At 45.2% G+C, this 22,457-nt stretch overlaps 2 protein-coding genes across 3 annotated transcripts in view; one reads left to right on the top strand and one right to left on the bottom strand.

The window, feature by feature from the left end:
* The window catches only part of SVOP (SV2 related protein), a 30,743-nt gene extending 20,175 nt beyond the window's left edge, over window positions 1-10,568 (bottom strand). The window contains exons 1-4 of the mRNA XM_061603234.1: window positions 10,534-10,568; window positions 5,801-5,961; window positions 3,038-3,123; window positions 2,549-2,647 (exon numbers count right to left, since the gene is read on the bottom strand). Of these exons, the coding sequence (XP_061459218.1) occupies window positions 2,549-2,647; window positions 3,038-3,123; window positions 5,801-5,961; window positions 10,534-10,568 (381 nt within the window). The remainder of the gene's footprint in view (window positions 1-2,548; window positions 2,648-3,037; window positions 3,124-5,800; window positions 5,962-10,533) is intronic.
* A 6,084-nt stretch (window positions 10,569-16,652) lies between these two features.
* The window catches only part of USP30 (ubiquitin specific peptidase 30), a 14,683-nt gene continuing 8,878 nt past the window's right edge, over window positions 16,653-22,457 (top strand). The window contains exons 1-4 of one of the 2 annotated variants that reach the window (XM_061602452.1): window positions 16,653-16,881; window positions 18,326-18,435; window positions 19,194-19,379; window positions 22,241-22,344. In XM_061602452.1, coding sequence (XP_061458436.1) covers window positions 16,775-16,881; window positions 18,326-18,435; window positions 19,194-19,379; window positions 22,241-22,344 — 507 coding nt within the window. In that variant the 5' untranslated portion in view covers window positions 16,653-16,774. The other variant, XM_061602453.1, reaches the window with a different exon arrangement.

Below are 22,457 nucleotides of genomic sequence, written 5' to 3'. Positions count from 1 at the left end.
GGGAACACCAACAGCTGCAAATGTACAGTAAACTCTGATGTGGACAAGCCCTCAGTCAAACTTCAGTGGAATCTCAAAGCTGTAATTTGCTATGACCATCTGAATTTTGAGCAAAGTTTTGACATTATTAGATGGATGATTTCACAGGATTGGGGAGATTTATTATAATAGCTGATAGCATCTTAGGGGCTGATAGTAAAACTATAATATTGTGGGAGGGACAAATATATACTGTAGATCCTAAATTCTGTTGAGTTTTCAGAACAGAAAGAAAAAATCTGACCGCATATAACCGCTTTGGTCCTACTAATTTTGGGGCCAGAATTGAAGGATTACATAGAGTTTTTTTAAGAATAATGTGCAAGATGGGAGTTAGTCATATGGCTCAAGTGGCCTCTGTGACAAGGAGTGCCTTTTACCAGTTCTCTGCTTCATCAGCTCTGTCCATTCCTGCAGAGGGGAGCACTGGAATGCTCTATGTGGGGCTGCCTCTACAGATGATTCAGAAGCTGTGCCTAGTGCAGAGTGTAGCAGCTTACCTTCTTTCAGCGGGGGCCTGCTCCAAAAATATAACAAATATAACGAACTGCACGGGCTGCCTATATGCTACTGAACCTGCTTCAGGGTATTTGTATTCAGGGGTGTAGTCATCCAGGGTCTCGGGGGATCTTAGACCCCTTAGCCTTTTGGGTGCAGGGTCCCACTTGGCTCCCTGTATCTTCTGCATTCTACGAGCCAACCAGCATGAAAGGGAGCATGTTAGCCACTGAGAAGAGTCTTGTAGCATGCTCCCTTGTCCTTTCCTGCTGATTGGAGCAAATCAAAGGAGTTGAGTCAGCCACTGAGAAGACTCTTCTCAGCAGCTAACACTCTCCCTTTTCATGCTTATTGGCTCCTAGGTATATATGAGTTGTGGGAGAAGGCATTAACAAGGATCTCATTCTCAACCCAGCAGAAAAAAAAGGTGTTGTATGGCTGTGACTAACATGAAGGGACCCTGCATTTCTGAATTTGCCACTGCACTACTGCTTGTATTCACTTACAAAGGGTACTGGAACTTGGGGCCTGGGATTTTCACCTGGATACTTGCCTCTTCCTGTACTAACTTGCCTATTTCCTAAGATCTGCTAGCAAGGCTCTCTTAGCTGTGCCATCTTTAGCTGAGGCCACCGTGGGAGAGGCTTCTCAGTGATGGCACCATATTAGTGCCAAGGCTGGTATTCATTTTAGTTGGATGGTTGTAACTATCTGCCTTGTTTTTCTAGTATTCGCATGATGTATCCAGATTTGTTTTAATTTGTAACCTGTTCTGGAATGGCATTTGCAATGAAGAGTAGGTAAGAGATGTTTTAATTTCTTTTTTTTAAAAATTGCACCACTGTGTCTTCAGGAAACGTTGGCACAATCCTGCACAAGGACACAGTGAGTACAGAGCACCATAAATATGCCAGTTTTACCCAATACTTTGCAATTTATCTCCAAAAAGATTAAAGGTAAGGGAGTTTTCCTCAAGGGAAAAGCAGATTGTGGCTTCATCAGGCACTTGTAACCAACACTGATCTGTGCAATTAAATGGGTGGTGGCAGAGTTGTCTGTGATGCGTCCTTCCCTGGCTCTCCCTGTCAGGTTCCTACCTGCGTGTGGTTACTGCCTGTCTCTAGGCACCACCAGGGACTCCACCAGTCCGGACCGCACTCTCTTATGGTTTACCTATCCGCTCTAGCACAGATCTCAACAGATCCCCCTGCTAGGCAACCACCAGTAACGTCCCAATACTAGTATTCCCAGAGACTCTGAATACTGGTATTGTTATTCTCTTCACCGCTGCCACCATTTGTTACAGTTCCCCTTCAGCCTTGGTCATTACCTTACCCTCCCTTCTGGTCTGTGAAACCCCAGCCAAGGATCAGGCCTTTGGTAAACCAAATTAAGTATTTATTACAGATAACAAAGCTAACAAGATTAACAAGATTTCTTCTTAAGGCACATAAGCATATGGTTTTACTCAATACTAATCCGAACTCCACCTCCCTCCTGGCAAACAACTCTCTAAACCCCACCAAGCAACCCACTCTTTCTCTTCTCCCCCCATTCCACAATTCACCATCTCACATTCCCCCAGATTTACCTGTCATCCTTTCATTTATACTGTCAGCCATTTTAAACATTCAGCCAATCATCAAGCATTCTATTGCCCATTCACTCCCCCTCTTCTTTCACTACTTACCATGTATACTCTAAACAACCAGCACTTACCATATATACACTAATATATAGGAACATCACATTGTCCAATAGAAAAGTAATCCCCATCAACAGGAAATACAATTCAGTCTAGAGCTGAAATCCTCTGTGGATGAAGTAAGACACAACTCATAGGACTGTTACACACAGTACCCTTTGTGTATGAAAGAGATTCTTTCATGCCTATGTGTGTTCCCAAACCAGTAAGTTTGCTGGACAAAATGGGGTTTGACTCTTTTAAAAACCCACGGTTAATGAGTGGAAAAACCTTACAGAACACAGGAGCTGTCTGGTATTTTCCTACCGAGGTAAGCAACGCAACCTGCCAGGTGGGTAATCGCCACTCACAATGAAGCTGAGGTGCTAGGATGCTCAGAATCATCATTTCCATGGCGTCAGCCATCTAGAAGAGCAAGGAGGAGGAAGATGTTACTGTGAGCATCAAGTGGAGAATTAGGCTGCCCAGACAATTCACCGGGTTTTCTCTACACTCCCATTTGTCTAGGTTGGGAAGGGTGGGAAATAGATGCAGTTGTTGAACTATCTCCCGTCTCTCTGTTCCCTCCAATGTTATTTATTATTTATTTGTTACATTTATACCCCGCCTTTCTTTCACCCTGGAACCCAAGGTGGCATACATGTAATTCCCAAGCAGTCTCCCATCCAGACACTGACCAGACCCAGATTTGCTTAGCTTCAGCAAGGTGGTGGCCTCATGTGCCTTCAAACCATAGACCTGGGATTTTGACCTTTCTATCAACCATGTCATAGTAGGCCGATCCATTCTACTTGCCCATGCTAAGCCTGTCAGAATAGAGAGCTTCCACTGGAATTTGCCGAATCCGATAGCTTCCACCGCATCTTCCACCATAAACGTATCTGGAAGAGAGTCGGAGATATAACTCACTAATGGGCATCAGTCAGGTGGGACTGCAATGTTAAGGTCGTAGTTGTTAATTGGATTTGTCAATCGCTTGTTACCTGAAGGTCTCCAAGTGGCTTACAAGAAAAACACAAATACAGTCACAGGAAGTTCTGGCAGAAGACGAATAACAAACAATAGCATCAATCTGGTTTCAGACCTGGCTATGGGACAGTGACAGCTTTGGTCGCCTTGGTGGATGACCTACGCAGAGAACTGGACGGGGGAGTGTGTCTCTGCTGGTTCTACTGGACCTCTCAGCGGCTTTCGATACCATCGATCATGGTATCCTTCTGGGCCGCCTTGCTGAGATGGGACTTGGGGGCACTGTGTTACAATGGCTCCAGTCCTTCCTGGAGGACCGAACCCAGAAGGTGGTACTGGGGGACTCCTGCTCGACCCCTTGGCCATTGACCTATGGGGTCCCTCAGGGTTCTGTTTTGTCCCCCATGTTATTTAACATCTACATGAAACCGCTGGGAGAGGTTGTCCAGGGTTTTGGTGTTCGGTGCCATCAGTATGCTGATGACACTCAACTCTATTTCTCTTTTCCACCTGAAGCCAAGGAAGCCATACAGACCCTAAACCAGTGTCTGGCATCAGTGATGGACTGGATGAGGGTAAACAAGTTGAGATTAAATCCTGACAAAACAGAGGTACTCCTGGTCAGTCGGAGGGCAGATCAGGGAATAGGGGTTCAACCGATACTGGATGGGGTCGCACTCCCCCTGAAGTCTCAGGTTCGCAGTTTGGGTGTACTCCTGGACTCAGCTTTGAATTTGGAGGCCCAGATTGCTGCAGTATCCAGGAGCGCATTTGCCCAATTAAAACTGGTGCGCCAGCTGCACCCGTTCCTGGACCTGCCTGATCTGACCAGGGTGACGCATGCCTTGGTTACATCTCTCTTAGACTACTGTAACGCGCTCTACGTGGGGCTGCCTTTGAAGACTGTTCGGAAACTTAAATTGGTACAAAGAGCTGCAGCCAGAGTACTAACTGGGGCTGGTTACAGGGACCATACAACTCCCCTGTTACAACAGCTCCACTGTTTGCCAATTTGTTTCCGGTCACAATTCAAAGTGCTGGTTTTGACCTACAAAGCCCTATATGGCTCAGGTCCAGACTATTTGACAGATTGTATCTCCCTACATGAACCTGCCTGGGACTTGAGATCTTTAGGTGAGGCCCTTCTTGTGTTCCCTACACCTTCGCAAGCACATATGACGCGGACACAAGATAGGGCCTTTTCGGTGGTCGCCCCTAGGTTGTGGAACTCCCTCCCGAGTGAGGTACGATCAGCTCCCTCCTTGCCGTCTTTTCGGCGACAAGTAAAGACTCTTTTATTTCAGCGGGCATTTGGGACAGAGAACGACCAGGATTAATGTCTTATAGGCTTGGTGATCATATTATATTATTTTATTATTTTAAATTGTTCACTGTTTTAACTTTTATCTTATAGTTTTTAATTTTCCCTCATAGTTTAATTCTTTTTTAATAATATACTCTGTATGTTTTAATGATGTTGTTTTTAGTTGTAAGCTGCTCTGAGTCCTATTGGAAAAGGGCGGGGTAAAAATAAAGTTTTATTATTATTATTATTATTATTATTATTATTGTTATTATTGTTATTATTATTACTCTATCAAAAGCCAGGGGCAGGGAAGGTAAATCTTTACCTGGCACCACAACAATGCCAGCAAAGGCGCCAGGCAGACCTTACTGGGGAGCTCATTCCACAACTGAAAATGCCCTCTTCCTTGTAGCAATTCTAGTCCTCAGCTGAAATCAAATGACTCCAGTGGGAATCATGACTCAAGAATAAATCCAAAATATTTATTTATTACATTTATATCCCACCTTTCTTTCCATGACAGAAACCCAAGGCAGCTTAAGTATGGTTCCCAGGCGATCTCCCATCCAGGCACTGACCAGACCTGACCCTGCTTAGCTTCAGCAGGGAGCTGGTCTCATGTGCCTTCAGATGCAGTTGTTAGATAGCTGTGTGAATTAGATTATTTATTTATTGGATCTATTAGCCACTCATCAATGAATATTCCCTGGGCAGCTTATAACAAACATTATAATACAATATATAATAATAATATACACAATAAAAGACAAAAGGGGGGATTTTCCTTGCACCGGCAACCACAATCAATTTGTCAGAGGCTTAAAAACGTTCAAACTAAATTAAAAGACATTAAAGAATATAAACACATAGTTGGTTTTCTGACCAAAGCAGATCTTGCACTTACATCTGCAAACAGATGGAAGTGCTGGAGAACAAAACTGAGAACTTGTTTGATGAAATGAAATATCAACACATATATTTATATACGTGTGTGTATGGGTGTATATAGGTTGTATTCAACTGAGTCCTACTCAGAGTAGACCTGTTGAAAGTAATGCACCTCTTGATCATGCCCATTGACTTCAATGGTTCTACACTGAGTAGGACTAGAATTGAATACCACCCTGTGCATGTGTAATCACCTAATATGTTGGCATGTTCTAAATCCGAGATATAAAAAATACCTCATATTCAAAACCACCCCATTCCATTAAAAAAAAATAAAGCGTGTTAACATTTTGGCCTTTCCTCAGGCATGGGGGCTAATGCCCACAGCAACTCACCATCAGTTGGGTTGGCAAACTCCTTTGGCACCATCCCTCCATCTTCCAACTCCACCGCCTCTAACTGTGTCTGGACACCCTCAATGTGGACTTCATGCTCTCCCGAGAGGGCATCCTCATCTGACCGGGAGCTTTCCCCCGTGCGTCGGAACTTGACTACCCTGTTGGTGTGAAAATGATAAAGAATACTTTCCATGGATCTACAGAAGCAATAGGAGTGCACTGCATTAATGCTTGAGCACAGGGCAGTGTGGGGGACCTGCGGCCCTCTAGATGTTGTTGAACTATGACTCCCATCATCCCTGACCATTGGCCATGCTGGCTGCTGAGAATCAGGCCCAACATTTGCTGTAACATCTTTGTTGAATTGGTACTTTCCTGTCTTCAACAACAGGCTTCCACAATAACTGTAACCTAAATCATTTTAGGGTAACTCTGGAAATCACAACCATGTCTATGTTGAGTCTGCATTTCAAGTGTGTGGTGAATGTTGCTATCTGTGTCTAATTTTGTATTAATCTCCCATCTGAAAGGGCCCACATGTTAAACCCCGTAAGATATCCTGGTGAGTAGCAGCTGGTGCAGTCAAACAGACATGCAAGGCAATTCTCCTTAAAGGTGAAGAGTACTTGACCACTTGCCAGAATCCAAATCCTCTGTGCCTTTCTGCAAAAGACAATGACACCAGTAATAATGCCTAATAGGATGCAAAGTGCTAAGGGTGCAGAAATATCCATGACAGATTACATCTACCCAGTTGCAATTCTATACTCACATACATGGGCATAGGTCCCACTGAACTCAATGGGACTTACTTTTAAGTGGACATGTATAGAAATTAGGGACGGGGGAGAAATTTGATTGAGTTCTCATTTAAAGCTGAATTTGTCAAATTTGCACTTTCTGAAACAATATCAGAACCAAAATACAGCCATCCTTTACATTTGCCCTTATCCAGACTTTGTGATGCAGTTTGCCAACCAAACTAAGTTCACAAAATATGCATATATTGGGTGAAAGTGTGTACAAAATGAATATATTGGTGAAAATTGGTGAAAAGTACAAAAATGCATTATATCGGGATAAATTGCTTGCAAAAATGTGTACAGTAGTCAAAATTGCCTACTAAAATATATTTATTAGGAGAAAGTTGCACTGAAATGCTGAAGAATTTTCATGAGGATTTAAAAAAAAAAATCTCAAACTGTCTTCACAATATTAGAGTATCAAAGGTATTTCTCTCTTCCTCAGCCCGTCCTTCAATTCCATTTGCAAGCATTATCAAGCATAAAAGACATCAGGATAGTTCTGAACATTTCCACTAGCAATTCCGGTGACAGAAGAGTATAGCTTATTTTATCATTTTATAATTTTTATATGCTGCTTTCCCAGGCAAAACCCATCCAAAGCAGCTTACAACAACTGAAACTTACAAGAATAATTAAAAAACAGTATCCCTAAAACCAAGGATAAAAACAGATTAACAGAAATAAAAACAGATTCAGAATTCCAATAACATTCATGACATTCCAGCCTCCATTCAGCAAGCTGGACAAAAAAAGTACACAAGGAATGCCAATCAAAATAAATGAGGCATTAAGCCTTTCCAAAAGCCTGAAGTGTAGCCACCTGCTGCAGCTGTGCTGGGGCCACCACAGAAAAGCCCTTGCTCTCATAGTTGCCCAACTCATTGCTATTCTTATAGGAAAGCAAGAACCACCCTTGCACACAAATACTGCACCATATCAACATTGTCCAGAGAAAAATGGAGAGAAGGGCCACAGCTCAGTGGCAGAGCATCTGCCTTGCATGCAGAAGGTCCCAGGTGCAATCCCCAGTGGCATCTCCAGATAGGGCTGGGAGACTCCTGCCTGAAGCCCTGGAGAGCAGCTGCCAGTCAGTGTAGACAATTCTGAGTAAGAATAAGGTCCTACTGATGTTAGGCAAGTAAGTTAGGCTCAGTAGTGTCATGGCAAATTCAGAAGCGCAGGGTCCCTTCTGGATCCATGTCAATCGGGCTTTCGGCCGGGGTTTGGTACAGAAACAGCCTTGGTCGCCCTGTATGATGACCTCTATCGGGAGAAAGACAGAGGGAGTGTAACTCTGTTGGTTCTCCTTGATCTCTCAGCGGCTTTTGATACCATCGACCATGGTATCCTTCTGGGGCAACTTGCGGACTTGGGAGTTGGAGGCACTGCTTGGCAGTGGCTGTGCTCCTACCTCGAGAATCGTCTCCAGAAGGTGGTGCTTGGGGAGCATTACTCGAGTCCCTGGGTACTCCAATATGGGGTTCCACAGGGTTCAGTTCTGTCCCCCATGCTCTTTAATATCTATATGAAGCCGCTGGGCGAGGTCATTAGGAGACTTGGAGTGCGTTTCCAGCAATATGCTGATGATACGCAGCTCTACTTCTCCTTTTCATCTTCTTCAGGTGAGGCTGTTAATGTACTGAACCACTGCCTGGCCGCGATAATGGACTGGATGAGAGCTAATAAACTGAGACTCAATCCTGACAAGACTGAGATGCTGTTGGTGGGGGGGCTCTCTGCCCAGATGGTTGATGTCCGACCTGCCCTAGATGGGGTTACACTCCCCCTAAAGGAGCAGGTCCGTAGTTTGGGGGTCTTATTAGATCTGCTCCTGTCACTGGAGGCTCAAGTAGCCTCGGTGGCACGGAATGCGTTCTACCAGCTTCGGCTGGTAGCCCAACTACGACCCTATCTGGATAAGGAGAACCTTGCCACAGTTATCCATGCTCTAGTAACCTCTAGATTGGACTACTATAATGCACTCTACGTAGGGTTACCTCTGAAGACGGTTCGGAAACTTCAGCTGGTGCAGAATGCTGCGGCCAGAGTTCTTACTGGGACAAAAAAATTTGATCATATAACACCTGTCCTGGCCCAGCTGCACTGGCTACCAATATGTTTCCGGGCCAGATTCAAAGTGTTGGTTCTTACCTATAAAGCCCTTAACGGCATCGGACTGCAATACCTGGCGGAACACCTCTCCCGCTATGTACCTACCCGGTCGCTGCGCTCGACGTTGAAGGCCCTTCTCCATGTCCCAACGCATAGGGAGGCACGGAGAACGATAACTAGAGCTAGGGCCTTCTCAGTGGTGGCCCCCGAACTATGGAACGCCCTCCCTGATGAGATACGCCTGGCGCCTTCTTTGTTATCTTTTCGGCGCCAGGTAAAGACCTACCTCTTCACCCAGGCATTTTAAAAATTTAAAAATTTGAATTTAAAATTGAAAATTTTTAATTATGTTTTATTGTGTATTGTATTTACATCCACTTGTATTTTAACCTGTTTTATTATGCTGTACACCGCCCTGGGAGCTTATTGCTATAGGGCGGTCTAAAAATGTAATAAAATAAATAAATAAATAAATAAATAATAGTCACAGCCATGCCCTCTTCTAAGATTATGGAATAATCTGGCCATACTGAATACTGTTTTCCACTTCTCTATCACTGCCACCATTTGACTGTCCTTTCTCACTGTCGGAAGTATTGCTTGAATTACTGGATTCAGTGCCTACACACTTATCTACCTGCTGCTAGGGTCTTCTCAGCGGCTGACTCACCTCCTTTCACTCTGATTGACTCCAATGAGTAGGAAACGACAAGGAAGCAAGTTAGAAGACTCTTCTCCATGGCTAACACACTTCTCTTTCATGCTGATTGGCTCATAGGACGCTGGACACATAGGGACCAGGCTCCCAAAAAAGAACGGGGTCTAAGAGACCCTGGATGACCACACACCTGGTTAGGCTGAAATCTTAACTCTATTTTCCTGGGAGTAAGTCCTATTGAATTCATTGAATGGGATTTACTTATTGAGCAGACATGGTTAGGACTGCAGTGTTACTATGTCTTAATGATTTTTGCCTTGAGGGGAAAAATATTGACTCCTGAAACATTTCAGGGTACTGCATTTGTACGCACTACAGAACTGCAGGCCCATGAAATGCAGCTAATTATGCCAACACTTGAAAGGCCCTTAAAAGAATTCTTCGCCACTCGCCAAGTAAGAAATATTCTCCTTGGCTCTTACAATCTGTGCTTGAACCATCAGTAGCACCCAGCCAAGCTGCCTGCAAAAGAAGGTGTCCCTCCCCCACAAAGCCAGATAGGCAGGAGCAGAAGGCAGTGAAATTCTAACCCCTGCAATTGTGTGGGTGTCGCTGCTTCTTGCACACATCCAAGGAGCGAGCACACACCCCTGTGCGGCAATGCATATTCTCCAAACCCCAGAGTTTCCAATAGCCTACTTGGATTTTTTTGTTGTTATTGTTGCAAACCTAAATTTGCAGGGGAGGGGAAATGACAGGGCCCTCCACCCTATTTCTGAAGGAGGCATAATGTTAGAAGAAAAGGGGGGGTTGTCTAAAATGAAGATATGTAGCACCCCTAGTCTCAAAAGCATTGGTTGGGCTGGATGATTCCTTCTGAAATCTCCTGAAAAATACTCCCAGGTTTTGGTTTTAAAGGCGTGGCAGGCATTCATAAAGCCAGAGACAGGCCCGCCGATGTTTGGTAGTAGGCGGGCAAGCAAAACTGCGTGCTTCCCTTAGGCTAGGGCATCCTGAGGCCAATGACCCTCCTTTGAAAGAAAAGGTTGGGTTGATTTTTCATTCTGCAGTTCTCCGGAAGGATCCGGGGTTATTCTGCCCACCCTCCTCTTCCCAGTAGAGATCAGTCGTCGTCCCCTTCTCCCTCTACTTACGGCAGCTGTCTCAGCTGGAACAAATCTTCCTCCATTACAAAGGTGGGGCTGGAGGGACCTCTCTCATTGCTCTTGCATGGCGCGGAGAAGGAGCGCCGCGAGGCTGTTTCAGGAGACTGCCGTGCTGGACAGCTCCGGTTGCAGCCCGCCGCTCTGTGCAATGGGGACCCAGGAGAAGGTCGCGAGAGGCGGAGCGGGGAGAAGAAGAGGAGGAGGAGGAGGAAGAGAGAGCGGGGAGGGAGAGAGAAATGCAAGGCACAGAGAGCAGCAGGGATCGGAGCGGGCTACCGCTGCCTGACCATAGGAATCTGCCAAGTTTGAACTGCAAGATGAAATGCGATTTTTTTTTTGGCCAGGATGCTCTGGGATGCCGGGGACCTGCCTGAGACCGAGGTACTCGCTAGTCTTCACACTGATAGGCAGCGGCTCCCAGCCCTACAGGGAGATGCCAGAACTGGAGTCCCCCCCCTCGGCCTTTTCCCGAAGGCGCATCGGGTGCTCTGCCACGGAGCTGTGGCCTTGGCCCAGTCTGCAAGGCTTAGGGAAAGGCAGCTAAGTAACATGCACTTGCAGAGACGCGGCAGATTTAGGATGGCGTGAGGCTTTTGTGGGCTCAAATCCACTTCATCTGGTGAAGTGGCACCCCACGAAGCCGGCCCTGTCGCCCTCCAAAGCGTCTGCCGCCATCCGTATGTTGACGTCTTTCAAAATAGGTTATTTCAAAAAGTGCCACGAATTATATGTTGGAATATGTGGTTCAATTCCAACTTGTGGGTTGAGACTTCATGGGGCTAAAAAGGGTAGCTAGAGAGGAGACCTCCTGAAGGCTAGGCTAATACCTATCCTTTGATCTCCTGCTGCCTTTCCTTTCCTGCTAGACTGATATGCATAGGATGTTGACCACATCTCCTTCCTTCTTTTTTTCTTGAGAAGGAGGGCAGACATCTTCTCTTTGTCTCTCCCTCTCCTCCAAGCATGAGGGCAAACACTAGGCTCAGTGTTTGCATCTCCAACTTAGCTAGTTAGCTGGATGTAGAACTCTTTCCTATCAAGTATATATTTCCAGAATAAAGTAGTTATTTCTTATTTTAAAGCTTAAAGTCTCTGTCTGACTAATTTGCAGGGAAGGTAGAATCTTTAGCAAAGATTCAAACACACATAAAGGCTCACTCAGTCTCTCCATTCCCAGTTTCGCCACTCTGAGACATTATATATAATGAAAAGTTCCCCAAGACTGTTTCCTGGCTCTTCTGCAACAGACAAACATGACTACCTGTCTGAAAGAGTCTTGTTGTGGCACCGTCAAGATGAATAGTGTGACTGTGGCAGGATCTTATGTGGACAGTCGCGTACTGGCAAATTCAGAAGTGCAGGGTCCCTTCATGGTAGTCACAGGCATACCTCCCCCATTTTATGCTGCTGGGCTGAGAATGAGATCCTTGTTAATGTCTTCTCCCACAACAACAGACATCCTTAGGAGCTAATAAGCGTGAGAGTGTTAGCTGCTGAGAAGAGTCTTCTCAGTGCTGACTTACCTCCTTTCACTCTGATTGGCTCCAATCAGCAAGAAAAGACAAGGAAGCATGTTAGAGAACTCTTCTTAGTGGCTCACACATTCCCCTTTCATGCCAATTGTCTTGTAGGGTGCTGGAGACATTGGGACCCTGTTCCCAAAAATGTAAGGCGTCTAAGACACACACCCCCAAGACCCTAGATGACTACACTCCTGTATGTGGACTATTCCCTCTTCATGAGGCGCATGAAAGTTCAGTTCTTGGGCATCTTCAAAAAAAAAGGATCAGGTGGCATGTGGCATGAAAGGACCTGCCTACAATCATGGAAAGCTGCTGCTGTCAGTCAAAGTAGGCAATATCAGCTGAGATGGGCATATAGTTGACCTGGTATGTTACCTCTTGTGATCAACACAATTAGGATCAGCTTCTTACAAGGTTGTTAGTGGAGCCATTCAATGAGGCTGTAGGTCAGAAGAACCTAAGATGAACCTGCTGGATGAGAGCAAACACCTGTGTAGTCCAGCATCCTGTTCTCACAGTGGCCACCCAGGTACCCAGGAGAAGCCCACAAGCAGGACCCAAGCGCAAGGAGAGAAAGGAAACAGGGTTACTCCGTTGGCTCTGCTGAGATGCCAGTGGCCTTTGGCTGTGCCTCAGTGAATACCTACCACCAGCAGCCATTCCGTCAGGCTTTCTGCATGGTTTCCATCCCAGCTGGTCCTTATAACAACCTGTAACTTGAACTGGTGCCTGAGTTTGCTTTTGTCCTTCTCCCTCCCCATCTCCTTTTCCTTTTGTATTGTGTCTTCTAGGTTGTAAGTCTGAAGGCAGAGACTGTCTGGTATGGTTTGTGTTGATTTGTAAGCCAACCTGGGAGCTTTTGGGGCTGGAAAGCAAGATTGTAAGAATGCCTTGAAATAAAATAAATCAGAACTGCTGGGAGATTGCAAGCACAACAGATTCTGACCATTCCAAGTGTGAGTACTGCCTTCAAGTCGATTCTGACTTATGGCGTCCCTATGAATAGGATTTTCATGAGACTGAGAGGCACTGACTGGCCCAAGGTCACCTAGTGAGCTTCATGGCTATGTGGGGATTCGAACCCTGGTCTCCACCCTGGATGTAGGGGTGAGTTCATCCATCTCTGGTGCTGAAGCCAACTTAGGCTAAAAATCTTGGTGGATGGGGCAAAAATAAATATAAAAACCAGGAGCGGGTAAAAGAAAAGCTAAGAAGGAAGCAGCAGGACCCTTGTATATAAAATAAACAGCAGCTAGCACTTTACAGGGTGCATTGAGAGGGCAGGTGCCACTTACGGTTACAGGCCTTAGATGACACTCCATTTTCTCCATCCCTCCCCAAACTAATTACTGAATTGATTTGGATGGCTTTTCCAAAACAGATTTCTGGCATTTGTGATGTTCTGGCTGAACATCACTCAGTTTGTGGCAGAGTGACACAGTGTTTGAGGGCTAGCCAGTCATTTTCATGATTGCTCTGTATTTTTTTTTAAAGGCTTTTATATTGCTGATGTCTTGGGAGAGGGTGGTATATAAATAAGAAGTAAAGGTAAAGGTGTCCCCGCACTTCTAGTGCGAGTCGTTTCCAACTCTTAGGGTGATGTCTTGCGACATTTACTAGGCAGACCGTATATATGGGGTGGGATTGCCAGTTCCTTCCCCAGCCTTTCTTTACCCCCCAGCATACGCCGGGGACTCATTTTACCGACCACGGATGGATGGAAGGCTGAGTGGACCTCGACCCCTTTTACCGGAGATTTGACTTCCTCCTTCCGTTGGAATCGAACTCTGGCCGTGAGCAGAGCTTCGGCTGCGTTACCGCCGCTTTCCACTCTGCGCCACGGAGGATCTGTATATAAATACGTGTGTGAAAATAAATAAATAAATAAGAGCACCTGAATGAGTAGGGGGAACATGGGGGGGGGAAGCGGAACCGACAGAGACAGTGGTGCAGCAAGGTAATTTTACTAGACCCTGGACTTAATAGTCTTATGGGCCCCTTTAGACAGCGATAAGCATTACTGCAGTTGCAAAGCACACAATTAACATTTTGCTTCTCCACCATCATTCCATGCTTTCCAACTGCTTCATCTACATTCCTGACACGATACAGCGAACAAACACAATTTGCCAACATTGATAAAAAAAAAGGAAGGACTCTGAGCAGTTCCACCTTTTATACTCGCTTAGATGATAATGCCATCATGACTATAGGAATAAAATGTGGTTTCCTTCTCCTGCCCTGATGCTAAACACGTTTATTAGGGAATTTTTAATGCAGAAAAGGGTGGCTTATTTTTTAAAGGAAAAATAATAAAGTGATCAGATCTGTAACTATGTTCATGATTGGCTGGCCACCCCAACTGTCAAATGTTTTTAGCAATGAGAAGAAAGAGATCTGCAGATATGTGGGTTAGCCCCAGAGAGTTCTGACATGCCCATGTCAGCCCAGGTCTGAGGTTAGGCCTGTTTGCTGCTGTCCCCATTTTCTATCGCTCCCTGGATGGTAATTTGGGTAGGTGGGTGGGTGTGGCAGGCTGTGGGGCCCTGAACTTTAGCCTTGAGGCCCAGCCGTAGCTGCAGGACAGCACAGAGGCAGTGACATTAAGCAGTGGTGACAAAAAGGTGTGATGAAGTATCTCATAGACCTAGCAGAACACTTAGTGTGGCATTTGAATACATACATTATACATTGCTGTCACATATTATTTTCAGGACCTTAAATGCTCAATACACCGTGATTGTGCATTTATTTATTACTATTTATTTATTGGTTAAACTTCTGGACTGTCCTGCATCCCAAAGGATCCCACGACAGTGTACACAATAAAAAATTGCAAACACATTAAAATAATTACTATTACAAAACAAATAAATACACAATAAATAAATGAATGATAAACACATTAAAATACATTTCTATTACAAAACATTAAACAAGTCAGCAGGAACACATTTTCACATTATATTGTGATTTATTGTTAGTCCTCTTTTTTTTACCCTTCTGTAACTAAGCCAACATGTGTATAACTGCAATTCTTCCCGTTTTCTCTGCCTCCATTTCTCGGTTTCTTGTGCTCTGTCCTGTGTTTTCATACTGCAAGTCCCTTGGGAAACTGCCCTTTTAAAGTACCATGTACATAGATGTTGCTATATAAACGCTGCTGCTGCTAATTTTTAAGTTGTTTTCAAGATGTGCATGACTTTTTTGACACAGCAATTAAAGCTGCTCTTTGCAAAGGAAAATGTTATCTGGGCTGCAACTAGTAGACTATTAAGTTTAAAGAGGGTACAGCTACACATTCAAATCAGCTAGAAAGCTCATGGGATGATCTTTTACTATCTGCTGTTTGGTGATTTTAAAAATAGCTTAACTGACTAGGAAAATTCTGAAAGCCATATGATTAGGAAACTAGATCAGTCACTGCAAAATATACCGCACTGATTTATGAAATCACACATACAAAAATACATATTTTCTAATGGCTTGAAACTGGGCATTTTGAAATTAGCCTTTTAAAAAAATACTAATAATTAGTATAGTATGCATGCCAGCCATAGTCTCATCTGGGTAATTCCAATCTTTTTTTCTTTTTCTTTTTTATGACTTTATTTTAAGTAAGATTGATGCTAACCCTTTTTATGTTTCAGTGCCATTTTAAATATGGTAGTTTTCTTGTGTTATTGTGGGTTACATAGGATAGAATACAAGAAGGTGCCTTATATTGAGTCAGACCATTGGTCCATCTAGCTTAGTAATATTGTCTACACTGACTGGCAGCAGCTTTTATTAAGGGCTATTAATTCAGTCAGATTGATGTAAGTATAATCTCTGCAGTGTAACACAGCTGTCTGTGTTTATTGCTGATCTTATTTATTGCATTTCTGCAATCACTTATTTATTGCCTTTCTGTCAAGGCGATTTACAATTTACAAATCCACTGCTATAACATTGGAGTCCAAGTCCTGACGGATGCAAGAAATTTTGTCCTGGAAGTGCCTTTTACTGTACTGTCACCCTGAGATAATTGTGATGAAGGGCAGCTTATAAATATTTTAAATAATTTAAATAAACATTTAATAAACAAATCCAATAGCACTGTTAAGACAATGAAATACTGAAAATTAATGACAAGTTTAAACCAGACACATGTGGCTTGTTATAAATAATGACTATTGCATCTTTACAGCCTGGTTCTACTCCAAAGCAGGTCCCATTGAATTCGACAGGACCTTACTCCTGAGTCCCAAATAAAAGTAGGGCTCAGGATTGCAGCCACAGTCTTCAAAAAGGTGCTTTGCCATTTTTATCTTTCATCTTCCTCAGTGCATTTGAATAATAAACCAACATGGGCCAATTAGGAATGCTTTTTGATTTCCTCCTTCATTTTCTGGAAAAGGCAAAAATATATTTTAAACCGAAGAGAGAGGAATATTGTGCCTGGCAACATTTTTTTTTTTTTTGCACAGCGGAACCATATGCTCAGGGCACAGGAGGCAGGGCCGGCACCACAGAGTGGTGAACCCCTTAGCAACCAGGGCGCGGGGGAGCGGCAGGTAAGAGCCCGTTGCTAGGGAATCCGGCGCCAAAGGGGCCCGGTGGGCCGCTTCCGTTCCTCTCCCGTCTCCCTTCCCCGCGCGCCTAATGCCTTTGGTTCCGCCCGACGGCAACAGCTGCAGGTGGACGAAGCGAACGGACTCCGTGGGATGCTGCTGAGCCGCCGCGGGGTGGAAGAGACCGGCAAGGCGGCGCCGGTGGTAATAGCAGCAATAGCCGTAGCCAGGCGGTTCTTGCGGGCCGGAGGGGCTGCCAGGTCAGTCTTAGGCGCGGGGCTCCTGGCTTTTAATCCTCCAGGATGGAGCGGAATGGAACCTGCAGGCGCAGGTGTAGTCTATCTGAGTACAAGGCGTGGGGACAAATAGGACGAGACGGGGGGGGAACGACAATTTTCTCTGACCCTCGTTTTGCAGACTTCTTGGCGGCCTCTGGCTGTCCCCTGTTGAAAAGAAGTTGCTGGGCTAAGTGGTCTTTTTGGGCTCGATCAACTGCTAGGATTCATTCAGGCTCAGAAGCGGCATCACTCCCAGCGGTGGGGAGAGGAAGTAGGAGAGCCCTCACGCCCGGCGGGTGCGTGTGTAGAGGTCTCATCGGAGCCTTCCAGCTGAGCGCTGTTGGTGGGCTGCTAGGGGGACCTTTGGTCTGGCCCAGCAGGGTTCTTGTGCCATGCACGTGTAAGTAACAGCCTCCCGCAAACAGGGAGCCTCCAACCTCAGAGGGAGTCTATCTCTCTGAATCCCGGCTGCGAAGTGGCAAGAGGAAGTGAGAACTGCATGCCTTTGAGCCCAGCCTATAGTTTATTGTGCTTTTGTTTGTTGTTGTTCTAAATTCCCCAGGTCAAATCTTGCCTCTGCCTCGGCATGGCTAAGGCGGCCTTAGGCAATGCTGTTTCTCTCTCCTCTCAGCCCTTCATTAGAAATGTGGGGTAATAATACTGGCTTACCTTACAAGATTGTTGTGTTACTCAGAGATTGTACTGCAAGTGCACTGAATGCTCTAGCGCGCTGTTCTTCAACCTTGGGTCCCCAGACATTGCTGGACTACAACTCCCATCATCCTTGGCCATTGGCTAAGCTGGATGAGGTTGATGGGAGTTGTAGTACAACAACATCTGCTACAATTTTAATGGGAACTGTGGAATTGTTTTGCTGATTTTGCAACAAAAAGATATGTGAGCGTGAAATGGGGTAAAGGGCAAGGAGAGTAGAACAGAATGTAGCTATCTTCTCAAAACAATGTTGCAGCCTCGCAGGCACCTCTGAGGCTGGGTTTCCACGCAAGGGAAAACGAAACCCAGGGAGCTTAAGCTTTCTAGGTTTGCCTATTAGTCTATGAGGTTTTTGTTTTTTCAGGCCCTGGGTTCAATTATTCCCAACAAGGGCAAAGGTTGAAGAGCAGTGCTCTACACTGTGAAACCAGGGATGGGGAACTGGTGGCTCTCCAGATGCTGCCGGACTAGAACTCATCATCCTTGGCCGAGGCTAGTGGGAACTGGAGCCCAACAAAATTGGGGGAGCAACAGGTTTCCCACCCCATCCCTAATGTATGTGATATGCGTTATTAATGTTTTATTATTTTCAAGGATCTCTCCCTCCCTGGTTGGCTTGTTTGAATGGTGTCAGTGCCATGGCAGAAAATAATGTATCTTATTAGTTGCATATGGCGTGGGTTCCCCGCATCTTTCTCTTTCCTGTTCTTAGGTCTAAAGTAATGAAGAACTGGGGAGTGATTGGTGGGATTGCAGCTGCCCTTGCTGCAAGCATCTATGTCCTGTGGGGCCCCATCGTAGAGAGAAAAAAACGCAGGAAAGGTAGGTGAGAGAGAGAATAGGGAGGAGTGAGTGAGGCAGGGGAGCTGGCTTATTCTTTTATGTATTGCATTTATATCCCAACTTTCCTCCGAGGTGCTCAAGGTGGCGTACAAACATGGTTCTCCCCTTCCAGATTCAATCCTCACAACAACCCTGTGAGGTAGGCTAGTCTGAGAAGCAGTGACTGGCCCAGGGTCACCCAGTGAGCTTCATGGCCGAGTGTGGGATTTGAACCCTGGTCGCCCAGGTTTCATTTCAACTCTCTAACCGCTACCCCACACTGGCTGTCAAAGTTTGCACTTTGTGAGGGGGAGTCCCATGTGGATCTCGGGGTCTTCCTTGCAACGGCATTGCTAGGGAATCCTAATTCAAGATCCCTTTTTCCTTTTCTTTTCTTGAAGGCATGTTGTTATGCTTAAAATGGTCAATATTGTATAAAAAATTAAAACATAACGGAAGCCCTGCCTGCAGGCGTATTGCAGGCATGCTTAACCTGTGGTCCTTCAGATGTTTTTGACTCTGACTGCTATCAGTCCCAGCCTGCCTGGCCAGTGGTCAGGGATGATGAGATATAGATATGATATAGAGGAGCCAAGACCATGGAGACATTTGAAAGTGAGTCCAAGAAGCTTAAGGTAAAATGGAAACCGAGTGCAAGCAGGATGGCATGACAAGGTGAGCACCAGCATCTAGGACAGAGTGGAAGGCCTGAGAGTAGCAGGAAGGCTGCAATAGACACGGTTATGTCTTTTTCTCAGGGCTGGTGCCAGGTCTGCTCAACCTAGGGAACACCTGCTTCATGAACTCGCTTCTCCAAGGGCTATCTGCTTGTCCATCTTTCATCAAATGGTTGGAAGGATTCACAGTTCAGCACCAGGCCAGCCAGAGCGAGATGTCTGGGAAACGGCAGTATTTGTCCCTGACGTTGCTCCGCCTCCTGAAAGGTAATCATCCCTTTGTGTGATATCTTGGAAAGGTGCTGAGAGCCTAAAATAAGCCACTTTTCTGAGGGTTGATCCATTGTTTAGATCCATGGTTCCTGTTGTTGGATTACTTTATGCCCAGATAACCCACTACAAAGTAGCTTTTCAGTAGCGATGTGCTTGTAGGATCGTTCCAGAGAGTTGCCCCAGCATGGCAAAATGTTATGCCAAAATCAAACTTCTATAGCTTTGTGGAGTTACACCAGAGGAAATAGGAGATTGCAAACCACAGTCAAAGAATCATGCAATTCTAGCAACCAAGGAAGCTGCTTCATTTTATTTATCTATTTATTTAAAATGTTCTATCCCACCCTTCTACCCTACAATAGGGCAAATCGAGCACGTACATAATAAAATTGTACACAATAAAAATCACAAAAACATTAAAATAAATTAAAATCCATACAATGCAATTAAAATACATAAACTTATACCCACACACACACATATAGGGAGTGGTACTAAAGGGACTACTGAGGTAAAAATTAAAATAGAAGGCTAAAATCAGTGTCAGGCTCTACCTTCAGTCCCTCCCAAAGGCTCTCTGGAACAAGATGGCTTTCAGAAGTCTCCGGAAAACCATCAGGGAGGGAGCAGAGCGGGCTTCTTGGGGTAGGGTATTCCAAAGCTTGGGGGCTTTCTACTTGGCAGACTATTTGTCTCCCTGGGTTAGGGTTAGGGTTTTTCACCAAGCTATGAACCCTCCTTGTAATACCTGTTTTGCTGGTCTTGTTGTAAAAGCGGAGTGAACAAATGCTCCCTGACATGCCGTAGACTGAGTAATAGTTTTTCATCAAAGATCCCATCCTGCAATTACTCTGCTTTGGCTTTTTGCCACTTGGTTGCTGGTTTGTGTGTAACATGTTCAGTCTGAGGCCATGGAAGAGGTTGGGTTCTTTCTCTTGTAGCTCTGCCTTCTCCAGCTTTGGGTCCTCAGACGTTCTTTGACTAAAGCCCCCATCATCTGCAGGGAACACGGACAATGATCAGGCATAAAGAAAGTTGTAGTTTAAGAGCATCTGGGGACCAAGGTCTGGCTGAGCTGCTATGGGGCATTCTTTGCTTGGTGGGAGACTTCTATGAGGGCTAATGCTGTGTTCTGTCATAGGGGCTATTTACTGTCTTTGGGTGTACGAGGACTTCAGCATTGGCCCTCTTGTGCGAATGCAAATGACACCATAGCAGCACCTAGTGGCAGAACACAACACTGGAACACTAATCAGGTTTTGGAAAGCCTCACACATTGATATCCAAAGAGGATACATGTTTAAACTCACAGTTGTGAGTTCAAATCCCCACTCGTGTCTCCTGGGTGTCAAGGGCCAGCTAAAGATCACCCCACAGTGAGTGGCTCAGGGGTTACATGCCCTGCCACCTGTGCAGCTGTGGGCAAGCGGCATAGGCCCAAGGAGCCCATTTGCCCCCCAGCTGGCAGTTGCGGACAAGGAAGGGGCTGGCTTGTGCAGCGGTGGCAAGCTGAGCAGGCCCTGGCCAGCTGGGGAGGACTAGCCTCAGAGGGAGGCAATGGGAAACCCTCTCTGAATACCGCTTACCATGAAAACCCTGTTCATAGGGTCGCCATAACTTGGGATCGACTTGAAGGCAGTCCATTTCCATTTTGCAAGCAGCTGCACACCAACCCTGCTAGCTGACGGCAGATGACTGACCACATATATTAATCATGTAAGCACATCCTATGACACATAATATCAAGGTATTGCTCTCTAAAAGTGCAGAAAGGGGCAATTTAACAGAAAGAAAAAAGGAACAGTCAGCTCTCATTAACAGTAAGAATAATCCATTAATCCTAATTTAAACACTAATTTAAAGAGAGAGAGGGAATGTGAGAGTGAGAATGTCCAAATGAGATATTCTTTCAAATGTTGTCAATGCTTTAACTTAGATTTCTGCATTGAACAAGGGGTTGGACTGGATGGCCTCATAGGCCCCTTCCGACTTTATGAAATGTAGAAAGGGCAGTAAGATTTTCAGACAATTCAGTAATAAGTGGTGGGTGTTTGCTCTTCCACTCTTAAAACTTAGGTTCAATAATTTCAGATGGCTTGCTCTGAGTAGGACTTGGTGGAATACAACTGAAAGCCCCTTTCCAACCATAAGGGCTCTCAGGATCCGCTCTTGTCATCCGTCTCTTAGCCCTTACATCACAGGAATATAATTTAAAAGTGTGTGGAGATTGCAAATATCAAGGATTTTTCTGAAACTAAGGTGATACACAGAACATTTCTGACATGTTCACAGGAGGCATTATCAGCATTCCATCCTTAGCATCTATGTAAACTGGCCAATTCCTTCATATAAAGATGCTGTGGAGTCCAGTATGCCCAGTATATAAGCTGAATGTTGGAAGATTCAGTTCAGACAAACAAAGGTGGTTCTCCTCACAGTGGACAGTCAAACTGATGGCCGCCGACTTGAATGGCTTTAAAGGAGGATTAGACAAATTCTTGGAGGTGGATAAGGCTGTATGTGGCTGCTTGTCATGATGGCAATATATGCTGCCTGTAGTATCGGAGGCTGTGTACCTCTAAACACCAGTTGCTGGGGAACTTGAACTGAGAGAGTGCTGTTGTATTTATATCCTGCTTCGACACATCCCAGAGGCAACTAACTGGCCACTGTGGGGAACAGAAGGCTGGACTAGATGGCCCTGATCCAGCAGAGTTCTTCTGTTTACATAAGTGGAAAGAGAACTTCCTGTAGAAGCAAGGGAGCATACACGTTTTGTACTGGGAGATGAATGGGTTTCTTTTTGTCTGTGTTCTGCCTCTGCAGTGACTCTCTTTTGTGTTTGATGCTTTCAGCTTTGTCCTGCCAAGAGGCAACTGAGGACAACCTCCTGGATGCAAGCTGCCTGTTGGAGGTCTTGAGGATGTATCGGTGGCAGATCTCCTCTTTCGAAGAGCAGGTAGCATATGGCACGATGGCATGCTATTCAGTTTTTCCCCCCCAACAGTCAACCAATATGTGTCTTGCCGTGGCATTTGGCACATACAAGCAAAAGCCAGCCACTGGAGAGCA

This window comes from Rhineura floridana, chromosome 19 (genome assembly GCF_030035675.1).
Source record: "Rhineura floridana isolate rRhiFlo1 chromosome 19, rRhiFlo1.hap2, whole genome shotgun sequence".
NCBI lineage: Eukaryota > Metazoa > Chordata > Lepidosauria > Squamata > Rhineuridae > Rhineura > Rhineura floridana.
Note: the sequence above shows the minus strand (reverse complement) of the source record. Positions and strands in the feature narration are given on the sequence as shown.